The sequence below is a fragment of the Protobothrops mucrosquamatus genome, unplaced genomic scaffold (genome assembly GCF_001527695.2).
Source record: "Protobothrops mucrosquamatus isolate PMUCROS unplaced genomic scaffold, P.Mucros_1.0 scaffold3535, whole genome shotgun sequence".
Classification (NCBI taxonomy): Eukaryota; Metazoa; Chordata; class Lepidosauria; order Squamata; family Viperidae; genus Protobothrops; species Protobothrops mucrosquamatus.
In genome coordinates, this window is record NW_015389504.1 from 92,433 (window position 1) to 114,103 (window position 21,671).

Genomic DNA, 21,671 nt, shown 5'->3' on the forward strand with positions numbered 1-21,671 from the left:
CCCTCTTTCTCTTTCTCTTTCTCTCTCCCTCCCCCTCCCTCCCTCCCATCCATCACAAAAGATTCAGGCAAAATAAAGGCTTTTCCTATCCTTGGGGATTCTGCTGATTTGCAGGAGGCCTTTGTGTCCTTATAACGTGATGAGGCTTTGACAGCTGAGCTGAGCTGAGCAACTCTGGACTTCCTTTCAGCTCCATGGCAGTAGCATTTGAGGGCAGATTTTGCTCTACAGTTTGCAGAGTGAGAGTTTTTTTTTTTTTTATGAACAGGAACTCCTACCTCCTTCCAGCTCTGAGATTCTTCTTTGTCCCCTGTAACTACTATGGACTGGACATTCCCTACCTTCCACCTAAACGTAACATCTCAGGAAATACTTTAGACCCTTCAATAAAACAGAATATCTGTTGCTGTCGAGTCTAAGAACTGGGAATGACACGTAGAGTTACTTCCAAAGAATTACTTTATTGTTTACCTACAGACAGATTCTTGCCAGACTAAAAGCAACTATCTGCATAGCTAATAGTAATAATAATAATAATAATAATAATAATAATAATAATAATAATAATAATAATAGTAAAGTTGGAAGGGACCTTGGAGGTCATCTAGTCCAACCCCCTGCTCAGGCAGGAAACCGGCCTATACCATTTCGGACAAATGGCTGTCCAGTCTCTTCTTAAAAACTTCCAGTGTTGGAGCATTTACCGCTTCTGGAGGCAGGTTGTTCCACTGATTAATTGTTCTAACTGTCAGGAAGTTTCTCCTTAGTTCTAGGTTGCTTCTCTCCTTGATTAGTTTCCATCCGTTGCTTCTTGTCCTGCCCTCAGGCGCTTTGGAGAATAGCTTGACTCCCTCTTCTTTGTGGCAGCCCCTGAGATACTGGAACACTGCTATCATGTCCCCCCTCGTCCTTCTCTTCGTTAAACTAGACATCCCCAATTCCAGCAACCGTTCCTTATATGTTTTAGCCTCCAGTCCCCTGATCATCTTTGTTGCTCTTGTCTGTACTCTTTCTAGAGTCTCAACATCTTTTTTACATTGTGGTGACCAAAACTGGATGCAGTATTCCAAGTGTGGCCTTACCAAGGCATTGTAAAGATATACTCTGTGAACTGCTAAGGAGGTGCCATTTCAGCCATTTTCCTGTCTACCACACATTCCAAGCTCTGCTACCTCTTTGCCCTCTAGAGGCAGGCTCTCCTTCCTGGGATTCCAGACTACATTCCACCACAGTAGCTCAGGGTTGACTCGTGGAGTCTTTGATGCTCTCTGAGCTTGGTTGTTTGCTAGCAGATGTTTCCTTATCCCACTAGATAACATTATTAGTGCTGCCGAAGTGGGGTTTTCTCCCTGTTTATATATAGCAACTTGCCCTGACAGTGTTAGTAGGAGTGGGGTTTTGTATTTATATAATACCCTAATCAGGGATCTACCAAGGAGAAAATCACCTGCCCACCAGCACTGGCAGGGCAAAGTACTGTATATAAATAGGGAGTAAACCCTACACTCACTAGCACTGATGACATTACCTAGTCTGGTCATGAAATGTCCGCAAGCAAACAACCAAGTTCAGACCTCACCAAGGTCTCCACTTTTGATTGTCCTCTCTCAGTTGGCAGGAGCTTTTAATCCATTCAGTGCAGTTGTGTTTATTGTGGCACGCTGCCTTGGAGTCTCCTTTGTGTTATTATTTTGTCTGCTGCACCATTTTTTTTTTCCTCCTCCACAGACTTCACGCCAGGGCTCAAGGAAAATATCTGGGTCTTTCTTAGTCTCTTCAGATCCCCTTCCAGAAGGTCACAAAGAGTTACAAGCTTGTTCAGCCAGAGTTAAAAATAGCCTTGCGTGACTCATCTATTCGGCAAAGATATCTGCTTGAGAATCTGTGGTGGATTATTATTGTAATTGTTATTATTATTAGAAGACATAAATGCAACCCTGCAAGCCAGATGGTGTGATTGTTCTTTTTAATCTCTCATAGCTTCCCTTTAGAAGCTGAGATACTGCTACAGTGATCAAGGAGATTTTGTACTGAGGCTGACACGTTGTGCTAAGCCACTGTCTGTTTTAACCATAGTCTACTGAATAAGCAATAAAGGCCACATTTATTTAACACACGAAGCCCAATAAAAGGAACTCCTGTATATTGTGAGTAAAGCAATTCTTGGACTGCCAAGATTGTACAGTTAATCCTCGACTTACAACCGCAGTTAAGTCCAACATTTCTGTGGCTGAGACGTTTGTTAAGCAATTTTTGCCTCAGTTTGTGACCTTTCTTACCACAGTTGTTAAGTGAATCACTGTAGTTGTTAAGTTAGTAACATGGTTGCTAAGTGAATCTGTGTTTCTTATTGATTTTTGCTTGTCAGAAGGTCACAAAAAGTGATCACATGACCCCAGGACACTGGAACTGTCATACATATGAACCAATTGCCAAGCGCCCAAATTCTGATCACATGACCATGGGGATGCTACAACAGTCATAAATCTGTAATACAGTCATAAGTCACTTTTTTCAGTGCCATTGTAACTCCAAAAGTTGCTAAATGAACTGTTGTAAGTCGAGGGCTACCTAATACTGCAATGCTGGGTGGGCAGGGTCAATTTTTCAGAGTTTGGGGGAGGAGTTGAAACAAGCCTGAAAGAAGCTAGCCTGACGAACTTGGCTTGTTTTAACAGAACGTGATTAAATAACATTAATGAGGCATTAATACTTGATTGGAAGACAAGCACAAATTTTACAGGGTGATGGTAGGGTAGATAGCCTTAAGGCAGGGGTGTCAAACTGCCAGCCCGTGGACCGGATGTGTCATGGCGAAACCGCGCCCACCCCATTGCCGGCAATGGAAAAAAAGTTGCGATACATCACGACACAGCATGTGACATTGTGAGTTTGAAAACCCCTGCCTTAAGTTTTTGGAAGATGAGGACAGAAATAGAGAAAGTAATGCTGCAGAACGATTGGAGCCTTATCATGCATGTAGCAAACCAAAAATTTCACACTATTTGCTGAAGTTTGGGGAGAGAAGCTAGAAGTGAATTATTTGGGCTTTTAAAAAAAATAAAAGTGGCATGCCTATTTTAGGACTTAAATCATAGCTTTCAAGAGTTTTGCCCTCATAAACCATACTACTGCAGTACTCAATATACAGTATGGGACAGCCCAGTTTCCACCTGCCTCAGTATTAACAACGCTGACTGAAAAGTGATGCTATAATCAGATATCTGTAGGTTTATAATTTTAAAAAAACAAGATGGTAGCCATAATGGTGTGATAATTATCATTTTTGGTCACACTATTTTGGATACTTCTGTCTGTAATGTTGTCTGCACAGGACCGTTCTGTTTATTAACATTTAGTTGAGATTGATCGTGCTAGATAGAACTTAGCATCCTGGGCCCTCTGGCTCAAGAGATCAATTTTGACTTTCTTCTCTATAGTTCTTCAGGAACTTGCAGGCAAGGTTCATACGACAAAACAGTTTACACCAGTTTAATAAAGGTCTAGTGATCTCTGCAATGTGCTAAGTTTGAATTGTTCCAAGCTTGTTATTTCTTTTTGTGTTGTCTTTTTAGCCTTGCACAAAGACAGAAACTCAACTAAGTTTAACTTGTTGGAAACCTAGATGGAGGTTTTATGGGTCAAGTAGTCCTCAACTAACAACGTTTCATTTAATGACCTTTCGAAGTTGCAACAGCCCTGAAGAAAGCAACTTATGACCACTTTTCACACACATGACTGTTCCAACATCCGAATGACCATGTGATCAAAATTCACTTGCTTGGCAACTGACTCATATTTATGACGGTTGCCGTGTCCCAGGATAACGTGATCACGTTTTGCGACCTTCTGACAAGCAAAGTCAATGGGGAAGCCAGATTCACTTAACAACCATGTTACTAAATTAACAACTGTAGTGAATCGCTTAAGAATTGTGGCAAGAAACATCGTAAAACGGAACAAAACTCACTGAACAAGCATCTTGCTTAGCAGTGGAAATATTGTGCTCAATTGTCATCATAAGTTGAGGACCACCTGTGTCTCCTCTCAGTTATCTTTTCTCAGTATGCCATTTTTTCCCCTGTCTCACCTTGTAGGATCTGTTTCCCATCCCCAAATCGCCCTCATTTTTCTTCTTTGGAGCTGATCTAGTTTTCCAGAAGACTTTTTAAAATGTGGATATGGTCCTTGCAGTGGATATTGCAAGCAGTTCCTGACTAATGGTTGAACTTTTAATTCAGAAACAATTGTCCCTTTGTTCTTCAGTATTGAGAATCCCAAGACCGGGCAAAGCAGGGTTTATCCTCTCAGGAGTCCCAAATGCTGATTGTACCAGATTTTCTTGTAAGATTATAAGCTCTAGATCTCAGATTACTCTTTTCAAGCTTTCTTCTAATCCATCACCCCATTTCTCCCCAAGTGCTCCGAACGTTCCCTGAACAGGTGCAAACTGCTGGAAGAGCACATTAAATATGACTTGGGAACTTTGATTAAATCGTATTGATTTTTAAGCGTTGTCCTTTGTCCATTACAGGGTTGCCAAAATGACTATGCGGATGGATGCACAGAGGCAGCTGCAAAACCCATGACCGACTCTTTCAAGGTGGGTTCGTTTGCCAAAACAGAAATGCCTGCAGGGGTGTTCAACTCAGTGTGGGAAACTCTCCTTGAAGGGTAACGAGAATTATGGATAAGCAAGAGTGCTGCCAACCTGGAGGGTGCATTGAGGTTAAGCATTCCCTGGTGTTGCCGGATCCAATCTAGATCGGTCTCCAGGACCAGAGATTTAGCCTTCCAAGCTTTCGGATTCATGCTGTAGCCCATCCTCTACCACAGACATGTCAAACACAAGGCCTGGGGGCCGGATGCGGCCCGCGAAGTGGTTTCATGTGGCCCACAAAGCCATCCTGGAAACAGTGAGGGAACGGCCACCACTGCCTTGGCCCTGGCCCAGGTCGGCCGGGAGCCAATGTACAATTTTGTGGTGGCCATCTATGCTGAGACGCATTCAGTCTTAGCTCCACAAGGCCGTCTAGAAACAGCAAGGAACCAGCCCCCGCCGCGTCGGCCCCGCCCCCTGGGTGCATGCTGGGGAGGTGTCACCCTTTGTGAGGAATGAAGAAATGGACCATGCCTTGGCGCTTGCCCTGGTCCCACCCCCTTCTGCCAGAGACCCTCAGATCTGTCCCACTCCTGCCCAGGCCCCCACAGGCACCCTTGACGGGAACGATGTAGAGCTGGCCACGCCCACCCAGTAGGCCACACCCACTCCACCCACACCCACCCAGTAGGCCACACCCACCTGGCCCCCCAAGGGCAACCGCAATGCTGATGTGGCCCTCAATGAAATTGAGTTTGACACCCCTGCTCTACCAGAATGTGTGCTGTGGGCTAGTCTATGCATAGCATTTACAGTATGTGGTGTCTGGTTGTATGTGGTTTTTTAAAATTATTATTATTTGTTGATTGAGGTGTTGATGGCCGGCTATTAAGTCGTCATCTGTTCTTTCCTTATTCTGCTACATCCTCAAATACCTGATAAGCTGGTAGTAAATCAGTACTCCTGTTATCTGACAAGGGGCCCTTTTCCCAAGCTTCAATCATTTCCCCTGGCTATCTTTGTACCTGCTCAGCTAACAATCTCAGTAGCTGTGAAATTGAATGTATGTCCTTGCTCATTGCAATGTTCTCTTGTGTCTCACGAAGCACATTGTGAAGGATGCTTGTGCTGAGAGCATTCAGGGACAATGGGAGCAATCTCTCTCCCCCCCCCCTTTTGAATGTGCAGTCCCCTTTGTGATTTTTGGATTACAGGTAGTCCTCGACTTATAAAGTTCGTTTAGTGACTGTTCAAAGTGACAATGGAACTGAAAAAAGTGACTCGTGGCTGTTTTTCACACTTACGACCGTGGCAGCATCCCCAGGGTCACATGATCAACATTCAGATGCTTGGCAACTGGACTGTATCTATGATAGTGGCAGTGTCCCAGGGTCATGTGATCACCTTTTGCGGCCTTCTGACAAGCAAAGTTAATGGGGAAGCCAGCTGCATAACAACGGTGGCAAGAAAGATCATAAAATGAGGCAAAATTCACAACAAATGTCTCGCTTAGCTTGTAAACTCCATTATGGACTCTTTAAAAAAAGGCCCAGAGTTTGCCAAGATGTAGCCCTGTTCTTGAAAAACAGTCAAACTGAGGTAAACCATAAACAGGAATTTTAGCAAGTTTGTGGTGAGCTTTGAAGGGCCTGATACGCTTTGCTGTAATGCTGTTCATGAGACTTGGTTGGTTTCCATCAGTATATTGCCAAATATGCAAATATTCTAAAATGTTGTCGTCTTCTTCTTCTTCTTCTTCTTCTTCTTCTTCTTCTTCTTCTTCTTCTTCTTCTTCTTCTTCTTCTTCTTCTTCTTCTTCTTCTTCTTCTTCTTCTTCTTCTTCTTCTTCTTCTTCTTCTTCTTCTTTTCTCCTCCTCCTCCTTTTTTGGAGGAAAGGGGATTTCTGATTTCTGATACTCAGTTAACAGCATATGATTGCCATATTCACAAAACTTGATACACTCAAACAAACTCTGTAATGGCATCATATGAAGCCCTGGTTCCCACAACATTCCAAGAAAACAGCTGGATTGAAACAAAAACAATCTGTTGTGATTGAAACATATCGTGGTAAGCTGTATGAACCCAGTTCACATTTCTGAATGCGCATTACCAAAAAGAAGGCACCATTTTATACATTCTTGTCATCTGCCTTCTCATGATCTTCAGAACATTTGTTTCCATATAATGAACCCGGGCCATCTTGTTGAAGTTCCGTGAGGGATAGTGTGTCTCGCAACCACACAATTGAACGGAATGATCATAACTTTACAAAACACTTTCCTCTTCCATTTGGCTGGGCCCCAAACTGTGTGGGACTAGTTTGAAAAATGGACAACTCAGCTTTCACATTTCCTCAATTAGGACTTCTAACAAGGAAATGAATCAGTGGTTTCTTATCCTGTCCTTCATATTTTTGCATGAGATGTAAAAGTAATATTAACACTTAATTTCCCTGCCCTTATTCAGTACAGAGTGTCTCCTACACGTTTTAAAAGAAAGAAAAGTCAAAATTCTACCTTAAGGAAAGTAAAAGCCAGAGCTATATAAATCAAGCCGAAATTGCACACATTTAAAAAAAAAGAAAAGAAAAGTAGACATCTTGTGGCAAAGAATATTACATGCATGTTGAATGAAGGTAATATGCTCCTAGGAAAATGCAACACATATTGGATGGATGCGTGTTAGGGACCTAAGGACGTAATGTAAAGTACATTATCTGTAATTTGGATACAGAATAACAGAGTTGGAAGGGACCTTGGAGGTCTTCTAGTCCAACCCCTTGCTCAGGCACGAAACCTTATACCAGGGGTAGGCAACCTTGACCCTTTTATGACTCGTGGACTTCAACTCCCAGAATTCCTGAGCCAGCCATGCTGAGGGGAAAGGGAGAGGTTTCCATGCTGAGCCAGGCTGGCTCAGGAATTCTGGGAGTTGAAGTCCACCAGTCATAAAAGAGCCAAGGTTGCCTACCCCTGCCCTATACCATTTCAACCATTTGCTTAATGACCAAAGTTACAATAACACTGAAAAATATGATTTCATGACTGTTTTTCAAACTTAGGACCATTCCTGTGGTCACACGATCAAAATTCAGATGTTTGGCAATTGGTTCATATTTATGGCGGTTGCAGTGTCCTGAGGTCGTGTGATGCACCTTTTGTGACCTTCTGATAAGCAAAGTGAGTAGGGAAGCTGGATTCACTTAACAACCGTGGCAAAGAAAGGACATAAAATAGGGCAAAACCCACTTGACTCCTGTCTTGCTTAGTGACAGAAATTTTAGGATCGATTGTGGTCGTACGTTGAGGACGACCTGCATGTAGCCCGCGTTGCATAATCTAGCCTACTCAAGTCTGTGTCCTCCCTATAGCTGATCCTCGACTTACAACCAGTTACTTAGCAATCGTTCAAAGTCATGACAGACCTCTCCGTCATGACCCAGCTGTGAAGTTTCGATAGCTGAGAATGGACTGGAACTCAGGTCCTTCTGGTCTGACTTTCTGCATGCTCACTAATTTATGCATAGTCATCATGTTTTCATCATGTAAAACTAAACAAAAACAACACTCTGTTCAAACAAAGCTACACAAGACACATCCACACAATTATTTTCGTAATAATGGTTCTGGTTATTATCCTATTTTACTTAAATCGGCTTATTATATGCATATCCTGGACATTGTACTTACTGTGTAATTGTGCGTTCCTTGTTAACCATCAAGACTCCTAACATGTTACAGTGGTGTACAAATACGTTTAATTAATAATTTTAATAATAATAATAATAATAATAATAATAATAATAATAATAATAATAATAATAATAATAATAATAATAAAGTTGGAAGGGACCTTGGAGGTCCTCTAGTCCAACCCCCTGCTTAGGCAGGAAACCCTATACCATTTCGGACAGATGGCTGTCCAGTCTCTTCTTAAAAACTTCCAGTGTTGGAGCATTCACCGCTTCTGGAGGCAGGTTGTTCCACTGGTTAATTGTTCTGTCAGGAAGTTTCTCCCTAGTTCTAGGTTGCTTCTCTCTTTGATTAGTTTCCATCCGTTGCTTCTTGTCCTGCCTTCAGGCGCCTTGGAAAATAGCTTGACTCCGTCTTCTTTGTGGCAGCCCCTGAGATATTGGAAGACTGCTATCATGTCCCCCCTCGTCCTTCTCTTCCTTATACTAGACATACCCAATTCCAGCAACCGTTCCTCATATGTTTTAGCCTCCAGTCCCCTAATTATCTTTGTTGCTCTTCTCTGTACTCTTTCTAGAGTCTCAGCATCTTTTTTACATCGTGGTGACCAAAACTGGATGCAGTATTCCAAGTGTAGCCTTACCAAGGCATTGTAAAGTGGTATTAACACTTCACGTGATCTTGATTCTATCCCTCTGTTAATGCAGCCCAGAACTGTGTTGGCCTTTTTGGCAGGTGCAGCACACTTCTGGCTCCTATTTAAGTGATTGTCCATTAGGACTCCGAGATCCCTCTCACAGTTACTACTATTGAGCAAGGTACCCCCTATACTAAACCTGTGCATTTGGTTTTTGTTGCCTAAATGTAGAACTTTACTTTTTTCATCATTGAATTTTATTTTGTTAGATAGCGCCCAGTGTTCACGTCTGTCCAGATCCTCCCTTGCTTTCCTGATCATCTTCAATCTGTACTAACCAGGTTTGACTGAGCTTAGGGTTCTCTTGAAATCAGCAAAAAGAGAGCAGAATATTTGCTGTACGGTTGCTGCTGGAACTGGAAACTGAGGGATTTAAAATGTACAGCAGAGTCTTCCCTGAGGAAATCTTGACTGACGTAGGAAACGTTAACCTTGGATTGCCTTTCAGCTTTCAGCATAGCATCCTGATGACTGTTTCATTTTTCTTAAAAAGAACGTCCTTCTTTTCTGAACATTGACTTAGCATTAATGTTGGCTCTTCTATGTTCAGTTTTATTCTTTGCAAGTCTGCCTCTTAATCCCTGACATTTCTGGAACTTCAACAGACATACTTCTGCAGCTGCAGCTGATAAACTGAAACATCTATCAAAAGCATGAGAAAAAAAACTTCTAAGCTTTATATATTGCATCCAGTTTTGGTCACCACAATGTAAAAAAGATGTTGAGATTCTAGAAAGAGTGCAGAGAAAAGCAACAAAGATGATCAGGGGACTGGAGGCTAAAACATAGGAACGGTTGCTGGAATTGGGTATGTCTAGTTTAACGAAGAGAAGGACGAGGGGGGACATGATAGCAGTGTTCCAATATTTGAATGGCTGCCACAAAGAAGAGGGAGTCAAGCTATTCTCCAAAGCGCCTGAAGGCAGGACAAGAAGCAACGGATGGAAACAAATCAAGGAGAGAAGCAACCTAGAACTAAGGAGAAACTTCCTGACAGTTAGAACAATTAACCAGTGGAACAACCTGCCTCCAGAAGCGATGAATGCTCCAACACTGGAAGTTTTTAAGAAGAGACTGGACAGCCATTTGTCCGAAATGGTATAGGGTTTCCTACCTGAGCAGGGGGTTGGACTTGATGACCTCCAAGATCCCTTCCAACTTTATTATTATTTATTATTTATATCTGCCCTTTTAGATTTCTTTTTTTTTTTTTAGGTGGAGATCCTTCTATTTCAGGAGACAAACGTTTGTCCAGACGAGAACTGACAGTGCAATTTTTGTTGTATCGAGGCCTCTTTAAAAGTCTTAACCTTACAATTTTTTTAAATCTGCTTTTGCTCTTTATGCGCTGATATAGGTAGCCCTTGACTTATGACCATAATTGAGCTCAGAATTATGGTTGCAAATCATGCTGGTCATTAAGTGGGTCACCACATGACCACACCCAATTTTATGACCTTTTGTGCAGAGTCTGTTAAGCGAAACACTGGGGTCATTAAACGAGTGTGGTGCTCATGAAGTAAATCCATTGTCTGCAATGAGTGGAGGGTTTTTTGGTTGTTTTTGCTGGAAACCAGAAGGAAATATATTTCTGGCCCTCCAAAAAACACAACATTGTAAATTGTGGTCACATGACCACAGGACACTTGCAAATAGCTGCAAATTCAGGCTGATTCCCGAGCACCCCAAATGTAAACAAGTGACTCGGTGGGAGGCACGGCCACTGAAAGTTCGTAGCCCTGGGGAGGTCTGTCATAACATCGAATGGGCACTAAGCGACCCGTCGTAAGTCAAGGTTTATTTGTGGTTTGATATGGCTTCACTACCGTTGTTTGAGGTTTAGTTGTCTTGGGAGGTCAGCACAGATAGGTGGATCTAAAATTTGAAATATGGAATAGAAGTGAAGACAATAATGAATGTTCCCCAATTTACATGTGTGTGTGTGTTTGTGCGCGAACAGGTATGTGTGTATATTTGTGCATGCAGATGTTCCTTTCACACTAAGCCCTTCTGTTTCATTACATTACCACAGATTACGGAATATTTCATGCGTGCACAAAATGCCTCTATAAAAAAGCAATTAGCAAATTTAGCGCACGCCTGTGAAATCCAGTCTTTGAGAGTCAGTTCTAGAAAGTGGCACTTCTATAAAAATAGAATTTGGGACCGTGGGTCAAAATGCAAAGACGCTGCATTCTTTTCCAATAAATTTTAGCCTAGCTCTGCAGATATTTTTCTGCAGGAGATAGACAGCAGCCAAGTAGAGTCAAGAGTTGGGAAAGAGAGCTGTGGGAACTGAAATCTTTCTCGTGAAAATAGGGTGTGATCTGGTAAAAGTACAGTTCACTTGAGAGACCATTCCAGATCTTAGCAGAGTGGGCATCAACCGTCTTCTGAAACTCTCAACCCCGACAGAAAAACTAAGCAGATAGATTTAAATAACTTTTTCTTCATCAAACTGAATGAGAATACAGGTATTCCTTGACTTACGATCACAATTTCTGTTGCTAAGCCAGATGTTTGTTAAATGAATTTTGCCCCATTTTACAAACTTTACAAATGATACCACTCTAAAGGCAGAAAGTGAAGAGGAACTAAAGAGCCTCTTGATGCGGGTGAAGAAGGAGAGTGCAAATGTTGGCTTGAAACTCAACATTAAGAAAACCAAGATCATGGCATCCGGCCCTCTCAATTCCTGGCAAATAGATGGGGAAGAAATGGAGGTAGTGACAGATTTTATCTTCCTGTGCTCCAAGATCACCACAGATGGGGACTGCAGTCAAGAAATTAAAAGACGCTTACTCCTGGGAAGGAAATTATGGCAAATCTAGACAGTGTACTAAAAAGCAGAGACATCACCCTGCCAACAAAAGTACGTATAGTCAAGGCTATGGTTTTCCCAGTTGCAATGTATGGCTGTGAAAGTTGGATCATAAGAAAGGCTGAGCGCAAAAGAATTGAGGCCTTTGAACTATGGTGCTGGAGAAGACTCCTGCGAGTCCCCTGGACTGCAAGGCGATCAAACCGCTCAGTCCTAGAGGAGATCAACCCCGACTGCTCTTTAGAAGGCCAGATCCTGAAGTTGAAACTCAAGTACTTGGGCCACCTAATGAGAAGGAAGGACTCACTGGAGAAGAGCCTGATGCTGGGAAAGACTGAGGGCAATAGAAGAAGGGGACGACAAAGAATGAGGTGGCTGGATGGAGTCACTGGAGCAGTAGGCGTGAACTTAAATGGACTCCAGAAGATGGTAGAGGACAGGAAGGCCTGGAGGAACATTGTCCATGGGGTTGCAATGGGTCGGACACGACTTCGCAACTAACAACAACAACAAACTTTCCTGCTACAGTTTTTAAATAAATTACTGCAATTATTAAGTTAGTAACGCGGATGTTATGTGAATCTGACTTCTCCATTGACTTTGCTTGTCTGAAGATCGCAGGACCCAGGACACTGCAACCATCATAAATATGAATCAGTTGCCAAGTGTCTGAATTTTGATCACGTGATCATGGGGATGCTGCATTGGTTGTAATTGTGACCGCTGTCATCCTAATTTTGAATGGTCACTAAATGAACTGTTATAAATCAAGGACTATTAGTTCAGTTGTTCAATAGAATGATAATGAGGACATTTATGGGGACAGAAGTATTTTCGTAAGGAAATAAAGCAGTTGCAGATATCTTTCAGGTACTTTAAAATTGGGAAAAGGCATTTAACATTTTGTGACATTTAAAAATGGAAGTGCCAACATTTTTTGATTGAGAAAGCCACTTTCCCTTCTACCTTTCAGATCAACTCAAACTTTAAAGTTGCAGGTTTACTTGGCCCTTGTAATTCCTCAGAAATGCTTTTCAGATTTAGTGGCCATCTTCAATCTAGTTTTTAGTCTATGGATAGTTTTAAGAAACAGAACGAGAATGATTAATTTTCCATGTTTCTTTGAGGTTGTTTTTAGAAATCCCCTTTTTCATCTCTATTTTGTTCTCAGCAAACAACTTGAGTTCATTTTTGACAGAGATACATCAACATACAAAATGTTGATGGTGGTACATTGATGGAGATACAAGAATTGGGTATGTCCAGTGGTGGGATTCAGCTGGTTCGCACCACTTCAGCAGAACCGGTAGCTAATTTTTTGTTGTCCAGGGCCAGAATGGACTTCCGGAAGCGGCATCTACACAGAGAACGGGTTGTTCACATATTTGAATCCCACCACTGGATACGTCTACTCTAATGAAATAAAGGAATGGTGGTGGTATGTTTGCAGTGTTCCAAGATTTGAGGGGCTGCCACAAAAAAGAGGGGAGGGGTCAGTCTGTTCTCCAAAGCATCTTTGTCAGGAAGCAATGGATAGAAACTAATCAAGGAGAGAATCAATCTAGAAATAAAGACAAATTTCCTGACAGTGAGAACAATTAACCAGTGGAACAATTTGCCTTCAGAAATGCTCCATCACTGGAGGTTTTTAAGAAGATATTGGACAACCATTTGTCTGAAATGGCATAGGGCAATGATAGCGAACATTTTAGAGACTGAGTGCCCAAACTCCAACCCAAAACCCACTTATGCATCGTCAGGTGCCGGGTGGGTGTGGCCCATTGGCTGGGTGTGGCCAATTGGGTGGGCATGGCTGTGGTGATAACAGCAGACTGGGTCGGACTAAAAAGTTCAATCAATCAATTCCAACTTTGCAAGATCTTTTTTTTCCCCGTGAGAAGTTGAAATTGACTGATTGATTGAACCTTTTTTTTTGTACATGGCGGCGGAGGCCTAAAGCAAAAAGATTTTATAAAATCCAGCTGAAGGCCTAGGACTGGGGCGATGGCGCACGTGTCCACAGAGAGGGCTCTGAGTGCCGCCTCTGGCACCCGTGCCATAGGTTCGCCACCACTGGCATAGGGTCTCCTACTTGAGCAGGGGGTTGGGCAAGAAGACCTCCAAGGTTCCTTCCAACTCTGTCATTCTGAATAAGGGCTGCCAATTTTTTAAAAAAATGTAATTTTGTCTTGTTTTGTTCAGGCTGATGATCTTGTTATCAACCCATCTACCACGCTGAAGGAGAAGCCGGACCCAAATGACTTAGTATTTGGGACAGTTTTCACAGACAACATGCTGTTTGTTGAATGGTCCTTAAAATCTGGATGGGACGTTCCTCAGATTAAGCCCTTGGAGAATCTCTCTCTGCATCCAGCCATCTCAGCACTGCATTATGCTGTGGAAGTGAGTATAGCGACAGAATGAAGAGAAACTTCATTCTATCTTTGTCATTAAGTTTAAAAAAAAATAATAGTCTGGTCTTTTATACAAATGTGACTTCTTTTCGTTTCGTTTCAAGTCAGTGCAAAGTCTCCCAAGGATAGTCTTTCCCAGCCTTCTCCAGTTGTGTTGGAGCTTAATTCCCCAGAATGAGGAGAGTTGAACACATCTGGAGAACATCAAATTGGAAAAGAATGATTGATTGAGAGGGTGAGGCATGAACAGTGAACGGATAAAGTCCAGATTTTGAAAATCGTTTTGCTGATCTTCATTTTCCCCCAGAATAGGTAGATGAGGGAAGAAACTGATATTTTCCAACTTCCAATGTCCCTTGTTGGCTTCTTCTTACAGATAGTAAGAAAATGCCAATGTAGGGTCACTCACCATTTTTTTCCTTAAAAAATGGCATTTGTTGAAGATACATCAGTCATGACAACTCATGCATCACATTTTAGCTTATACTGTTCTTCTGAGATGCTAGTAAGTAAGTAATGTCGATGGTTTAAGCATCACACTAAACTTTAGACATACTTTTTTTTTTAATGAGTCAATGCTGAGTTAAGCAACATTCACAATTTACAAACCACAGTGGCTGGCTTTGCAAGACGTATGAACGCCAAACCAATCCTCATTATGGTTTAGTACAATGTGTGAAACTAACCAAGAAATAGTAACGGTAACCGTATTTATTCTCTCGTTCGTCACATGGCCAAAGACACATTTGTGATGCTGTTTCTTCATTCATAACAGCTATTGAAGGCTGTTGTGAGCGCAGTGGTGGTGCGTTGGTTAGAATGCAGTACTGTAGGCTACTTCTGCTTCCTGGCGCCTGCCTGCAGTTTGGCAGTTCAATTCTCACCAACTCAAGGTTAACTCAGCCTTCGATCCTTCTGAGGTCAGTAAAATAGGACCCAAATTGCTGGGGGCAATAGGCTGACTCTGTAAATCGCTTAGAGAGGGATGTAAAGCACAAGTGTTACATAAGGAACGGTTGCTGGAATTGGGTATGTCTAGTCTAATGAAGAGAAGGACGAGGGGGGACATGATAGCAGTGTTCCGATATCTCAGGGGCTGCCCCAAAGAAGAGGGAGTCAAGCTATTTTCCAAAGTGCCTGAAGGCAGGATAAGAAGCAATGGGTGGAAACTAACCAAAGAGAGAAGCAACCTAGAACTAAGGAGAAACTTCCTGACAGTTAGAACAATTAACCAGTGGAACAACCTGCCTCCAGAAGCGGTGAATGCTCCAACACTGGAAGTTTTTAAAGAAGAGACTGGACAGCCATTTGTTCGAAATGGTATAGGGTTTCCTGCCTGAGCAGGGGGTTGGACTAGATGACCTCCAAGGTCCCTTCCAACTTTATTATTATTATTATTATTATTAAGTCTAAGTGCTATTGCTATTGTAGTTTATTATTATAGCTGCCAATACAGTATATGTTTATTTCATGGCTGACAGTACAACAGGGGTGACATAAACAGGAACAATTCTTAGAATTTATCATTCCCCCAAATGCAGTTCTTCACAACTGCAATATCAGTGAAGGCACCAAACAAAAAAGCTGCAGCTGATCAAAAAAGCAGTAAATTCTGAGAACCATACTTAATCCTCCTTGATATACAGGTAGTCCTTAACCTACAGCCATTCATTGAGCGACTGTTCAAAGTTACGATGGTACTGAAAAAGGTGACTTAGGATCGGACCTTGCACTTATAATTGTTGTAGTAAATCTTAACCCCGTTATCCACGATTGCATCCGAGGTTTCACACTAACTACACCATCTAAATCAGGAATGGCTGCTATTTTAAGTTTGTGGGAAACTTGAATTGATAAATTTGTGATAAGCCTTGATTTCAAATACTGGTTTCTGTGGAAAAAGGTGGCTCGTTGTGTTCAGATATTATAGGCCTTTCATTTAAGACCTTCTATGCCTTAATGAGTCTTTTTGGTTTAGTGCAGGGGTAGGCAACCTTGGCTCTTTTATGACTCGTGGACTTCAACTCCCAGAATTCCTAGGCCAGCATGGCTAAACATGGAAACCTCTTCCTTTCCCCTCAGCATGGCTGGCTCAGGAATTCTGGGAGTTGAAGTCCACGAGTCATAAAAGAGCCAAGGTTGCCTACCCCTGGTTTAGTGTGTCATGCAAAGACAGCTCCACTCTGTGATTTAAGGCCAATTTACATGTATATATCCATCATTTGCAAAACTGGAGTATTTACAGATGAACGGGATGTTCCAGATTTACAGATGAATGGGACGTTCCCGCCGTAAGCACTGTATTTGCAATGTAATGGGTGTGCCATCTATCCTTATCGTTATAATTCGATGCTTGGGGTTCTGGAAAATCAAGACAAATTTTTGAATGAGCTTTTGGCATGTCAGAAAGCAAGTTGCCCACCTGTACTGAAATGAATTGGTGACTGCCGGAAACCAGCGTGGTTACTGATCAAGGTGTGTAGGCCCAAGGTTCCAGATCATAGTCCAAAAACATCAACACAGGTTATATTCCATTTGTGTCGGAGCCTTAATCAAGGGCACGTTTTGGGTGCCAGTAAGGGAGGAGAAAACGTGGAGCAATTCTTTCAAACCCCTTTCTTTTTCGTCCCCCTCTTTTGCAGTGTTTGTAATGATTAAAAAAAAACCTGGATCTCAAAAATGAAACAAAATCGTACTCTGATTTGTGCACTTCTAGTGTTTTTCAGAAGTGGTGGTGAGGAATCTAGAACCTCAACCCTTTTTCCCCCCATTCTCTTCTTTGGGAGGACTCCACTGGGATTTTTTTTTCATTCCTTTCTGTTTTGATTGATTGATTGATTTTAAGGTACAGGTAGTCCTCGACTTACAACAATCCACTTAGTGACCGTTCAAAGCTACAAGATCGTTGAAAAAAGTGACTTACGGCTGTTTTTCACACTTACAACCGTTGCAGCATCCCCATGGTCACGTGATCAAAATTTGGACCCTTGGCAATTGACTTGGATTTACGACGGTGGCAGTGTACCAGGATGACGCGATCCCCTTTTGCAGCCTTCCGACAAGCAAAGTCAATGATTGATTTAACAAGAAAGGTTGTAAAACAGGGCAAAATTCGCTTTAATGACCGTCTTGCTCAGCAACGTACTGTAAACTTGGGGCTCCATTGTGGTCGTAAGTTGAGGACTACCTATATCTATCTCACCTTCCAAAGGCCAGTGCAATATTTTTTTTCAGTCTCTGTGGCTGAGGAGATCTAGATCAGAGGTCCCCAAACTTTGGGGTACCAGGGACCGGTTCCACGGAGAAAGGTTTTTCCGTGGACCGGAGGGTGCGTGGTTTTGTGTGTTGCCTGCATCCCACGGATGGGGCTTTGCTTGTTTGTGCGGACTGGTTGCTGGCATACCACGGCCCGGTCCAGTTGGGGACCCCTGATCTAGACGTATTCACAAAGAGCAAAGGAACCACGCTGGAGTTTCAGGCCTTCTCTGTCTCTCTGAGTAGCATTACTGCTGTAAAACTCATGATCTGAAATCCTCGCTGCTAACAATGAATTTGCTCTTCTTTCTTTTTTGTTTCCTCATCTGCATATGTCCCCCCATTGTTTTCATTGTTTTATTTACTTTTAACCTTATTGCATCACGTTTCCTCTAGCCAAGAGGAGTGACAGAGGCGAAACTGCTCCAAATGCTATGGCTCAATGAATACACAGTGGGTATAACGTGAGACGAAATGTTCCTTCCTTGTGATCTGTGATTCCTCAGATAATCTGGCCTCTGCCAGCTTTGCGGATGGTCCAGTGGAGTCTTCCTCAACTTGGGCACCCTCCACATGTGCAGAACGTAGCCTTTTCTCCTTGGTGTATCCGGTTCTGACAGTTGAAGTCTACCCCTACAAAAGAGTATGTGTAGCTCAGGGTTGAACTGTGGTTTCATTACCTAACTCTGCATCATGGCACTGGTGATGTCACCGAGTTGGATAACGAAACATCTGCAAGAAGACAACCAAGCTCAGAGAGCACCAAGGACACACAGTTCAACCCTGAGCTACAAAATATTCTTTTATGTTGGCAATGAAACATCTGCAGGAAAACAACCAAACTCAGCTGGAAAGTGGCCAGATTGAGAAAGACTGGTCTAGCTGGGCCATTGTACCAACAAATTACGGAGATCGGATTCTTCTTCTAGTATTTGTTTCTGGCGATCTGTTTGTTACACCGTGAAATAAGACTTGACAGTACTATAATAATCCTAAAATTAACGAGTTTGCTCACAAATAGAGATCCTGTGCTAGACAGCCTGAAGCAGCAGTTGTCCACAAACCTCTTGACCAAGTTGAGATTGCTATTAAGTTGAAATACAGAGAGCCAATGTAGTGTAATGGTTAAGGGGTGGAGCTAGATATGGGAGACCCACATTAGACAGAAAAAAGGAGGAGGAAAATACTGTGTAGGCCACTTTGAGTGCCTAGATTGAAAGGAGAGATACGTGTCAGACAAAGAGACAATAAAATAAGTAGCGACAATTTTACATGCGAATCCTAAATCGGTCTCACTACATTCAGTGGAATGTATTTTCAGAGAAGGGGGAATGAAATGGTAACCTAAGCAGGAATCCTATTCAAGGAATAAAAAGGGTTAGTTCAAATTTGGGGCCCTTTCTGAGGGCATGTTGGCTGTCCATCTCCCCCAAATTATGGAAGCTCAGCCTTTTTGGAAAATTTATGCAGACTCTAAGCCAGGGGCTGTTCACCGACATGGCCTCAAGTTAACAATACTTTTAAAAATAATAGGTTATTCATATTCTCAGGGATTTTTTAAAAAAAAAACCTATTACCCTTTCAGTATAAACAGATTTTCAAAATAATATAAGATTTCCCAAAGTAAGGCTAGAAAGCAGATTTCAAAAGCATTATTTTTTTCGAAAAAAAATATCAAATTATCCAGACATAGTAAGAAAGTACTCCATTAAAAGCATGGAAGAATAAAGTCATCTTCAATTATAGCTAGAATCATAGAATTAGAATGGACAGTTGAGATTTCCAAGCCTAACTTCCTGCTCACTGCTGGAATCAAAATGACAAAAAATTTCTGATATCGTGAGGTGACGATACTACTTTATACTGCACTAGTGAGACCAGACTTGGAATATTTTTATAATTCTGGTCATCAGGATACAAAAAGGAGGCTGAGAGCCTAGACAGTATGCAGGGAAGAGCAACAAAGAGTTCTGGAAGCTAAATCAAGTGAGGAATGGTTGAAGGAGCAAGGTATGTCTAGCCCCATGGTGGCGAACCTATGGCACGCATGGCACGCAGAGCCCTCTCTGTGGGCATGCGCACTGTCGCCCCAGTCCTAGGCCTTTAGCTGGGTTTTATAAAACCTTTTCGCTTTAGGCCTCCACTGCCGTGTGCAAAAAAAAAAAAAAAGGTTCAATCAATCAATCAATTTTAACTTCTCGCGGGAAAAAAAGATCTCGCAAAGTTGAAATTGATTGATTGAACTTTTTAGTCCCACCCAGTTGCCGTTACCACCGAAGCCATGCTCACCCAATGGGCCACACCCACCCAATGGGCCACGCCCACCCGGCACCCAATGATACATAAGTGGGTTTGGGGTTGCAGTTTGGGCACTCAGTCTCTAAAAGGTTCGCCATCACTGGTCTAGCCTATCAAAGAAAAGGATTAAAAGTAATATGATAATAGTCTTCCAGTACTTGAGGGGCTGTCACAGAGAAGAGGGTGTCAACTTATTTTCCAAAGCATTTGAGGGCAGGAAAAGAAATAATGGGAGGAAGTAAGGAGAAATTTTTTGACAGTGAGAACAATTAATCAATGGAATAGCTTGTTTCCTGAGGTTGGGGGTCCTCCATCACTGGAGATTTTCAGGAATAGAGTAAACAACAATTTAACTGGGATGGTATAAGGTCTCCTGCCTTGAATAGGAGTTGGATTAGAAGTCTTCCCAAATCCCTTCCAGTCCTATGATTTTACGTTCTGAGTTCTGTTAGATGCCCATCCAACTTCTGCTTGAACACAATCACTAAAGGAGTATTCCTTACCTCCTTCAACTATTAGTTCCATTGTTAGTTGCTGTCTTCTTGTAACTTAAGACCATTTATTATGTGCATTGAACTCTACCAGGATCCAAGAAAGAATCTTATCACCACACTTTTGGGTACTTAAGAAGAGCTTTCACACACCTTATTTATCATCTTTTCTCAAAGTCTAAATCCACTCATTTTTCTCTGTCTCTCCCTTTAACTCTTGTTTTCTGGTCTCTTAATTATCCTCATTGCCTTTGTCTGCACAAATTCCAGGTTTCTCTAAATCTTTATTCAAATGTACCCAGAAATAGACAATTTCAGATGGGTGCACTGGACTATACTGAACATGTTTTTTTTTGTCAAGGCAGCTTCCCCAATCCAGTCCTGATGCATTTGACTTCTTTCTCCCTAATGAAGCAATTGATGATTTATCTATTCAGTTTCATTTGTTATCTTCAATCCATTTCTTTCACTTATTAAGATCATCCACATGTTTTTTTTCTTTTAACGACCTTTTAATCTCTTGCATCCGGGTGGGATTGGAGCAACAGGGTGGAGCTGAGAGTTTACCAGTCGGATGCCCTTCTTGATGCCTATCCAGAGTTCACAGCAGACAATTACTCATTGCATCCAGAGAGAGAAATAGCTGCCACTACCTAGGATCGAACTCACAGTCTCCTGATTGTGAGGCAAGAGCTCTACTCTGGGCCACCGCACTCCTTATTAAGATTATCCACATAATTAGTTAAAATAATAGAGTGGTCCCCATTCTATGGACTGGTCTACTGGCTTTCAGCAAATCTCAAAATAACCAGACACTCTGTTGATTCACAAGGACAGGCGATCAATTTTACTCAGCCTGAGTGAAGACACAGAGTTCCTCTGATAAACTGAATTCAAAGAGCAAAACAAAAATGCAATCAAAGTGAAGCAGAAGTTCAAGGATTCACTTGAAGTATTAATACCACTTTACAAGGCCTTGGTAAGGCCACCCTTGGAATACTGCATCCAGTTTTGGTCACCGCGATGTAAAAAAGATGCTGAGACTCTAGAAAGAGTACAGAGAAGAGCAACAAAGATGATTAGGGGACTGGAGGCTAAAACATATAAGGAACGGTTGCTGGAATTGGGTATGTCTAGTTTAACAAAGAGAAGGACGAGGGGGGACATGATAGCAGTGTTCCAGTATCTCAGGGGATGCCCCAAAGAAGAGGGAGTCAAGCTATTCTCCAAAGCCCCTGAAGGCAGGACAAGAAGCAACGGGTGGAAACTAATCAAGGAGAGAAGCAATCTAGAACTAAGGAGAAACTTCCTGACAGTGAGAACAATTAACCAGTGGAACAACCTGCCTCCAGAAGCGGTGAATGCTCCAACACTGGAAGTTTTTAAGAAGAGACTGGACA

General features: G+C 42.2%; 1 protein-coding gene across 1 annotated transcript in view; it reads left to right on the plus strand.

The window, feature by feature from the left end:
- BCAT1 (branched chain amino acid transaminase 1) overlaps positions 1-21,671 on the plus strand; it is a 51,471-nt gene that overhangs the window by 12,548 nt on the left and 17,252 nt on the right. Inside the window, exons 2-4 of the mRNA XM_029286390.1 lie at positions 4,535-4,603; positions 14,016-14,216; positions 17,879-17,935. Of these exons, the coding sequence (XP_029142223.1) occupies positions 4,535-4,603; positions 14,016-14,216; positions 17,879-17,935 (327 nt within the window). The remainder of the gene's footprint in view (positions 1-4,534; positions 4,604-14,015; positions 14,217-17,878; positions 17,936-21,671) is intronic.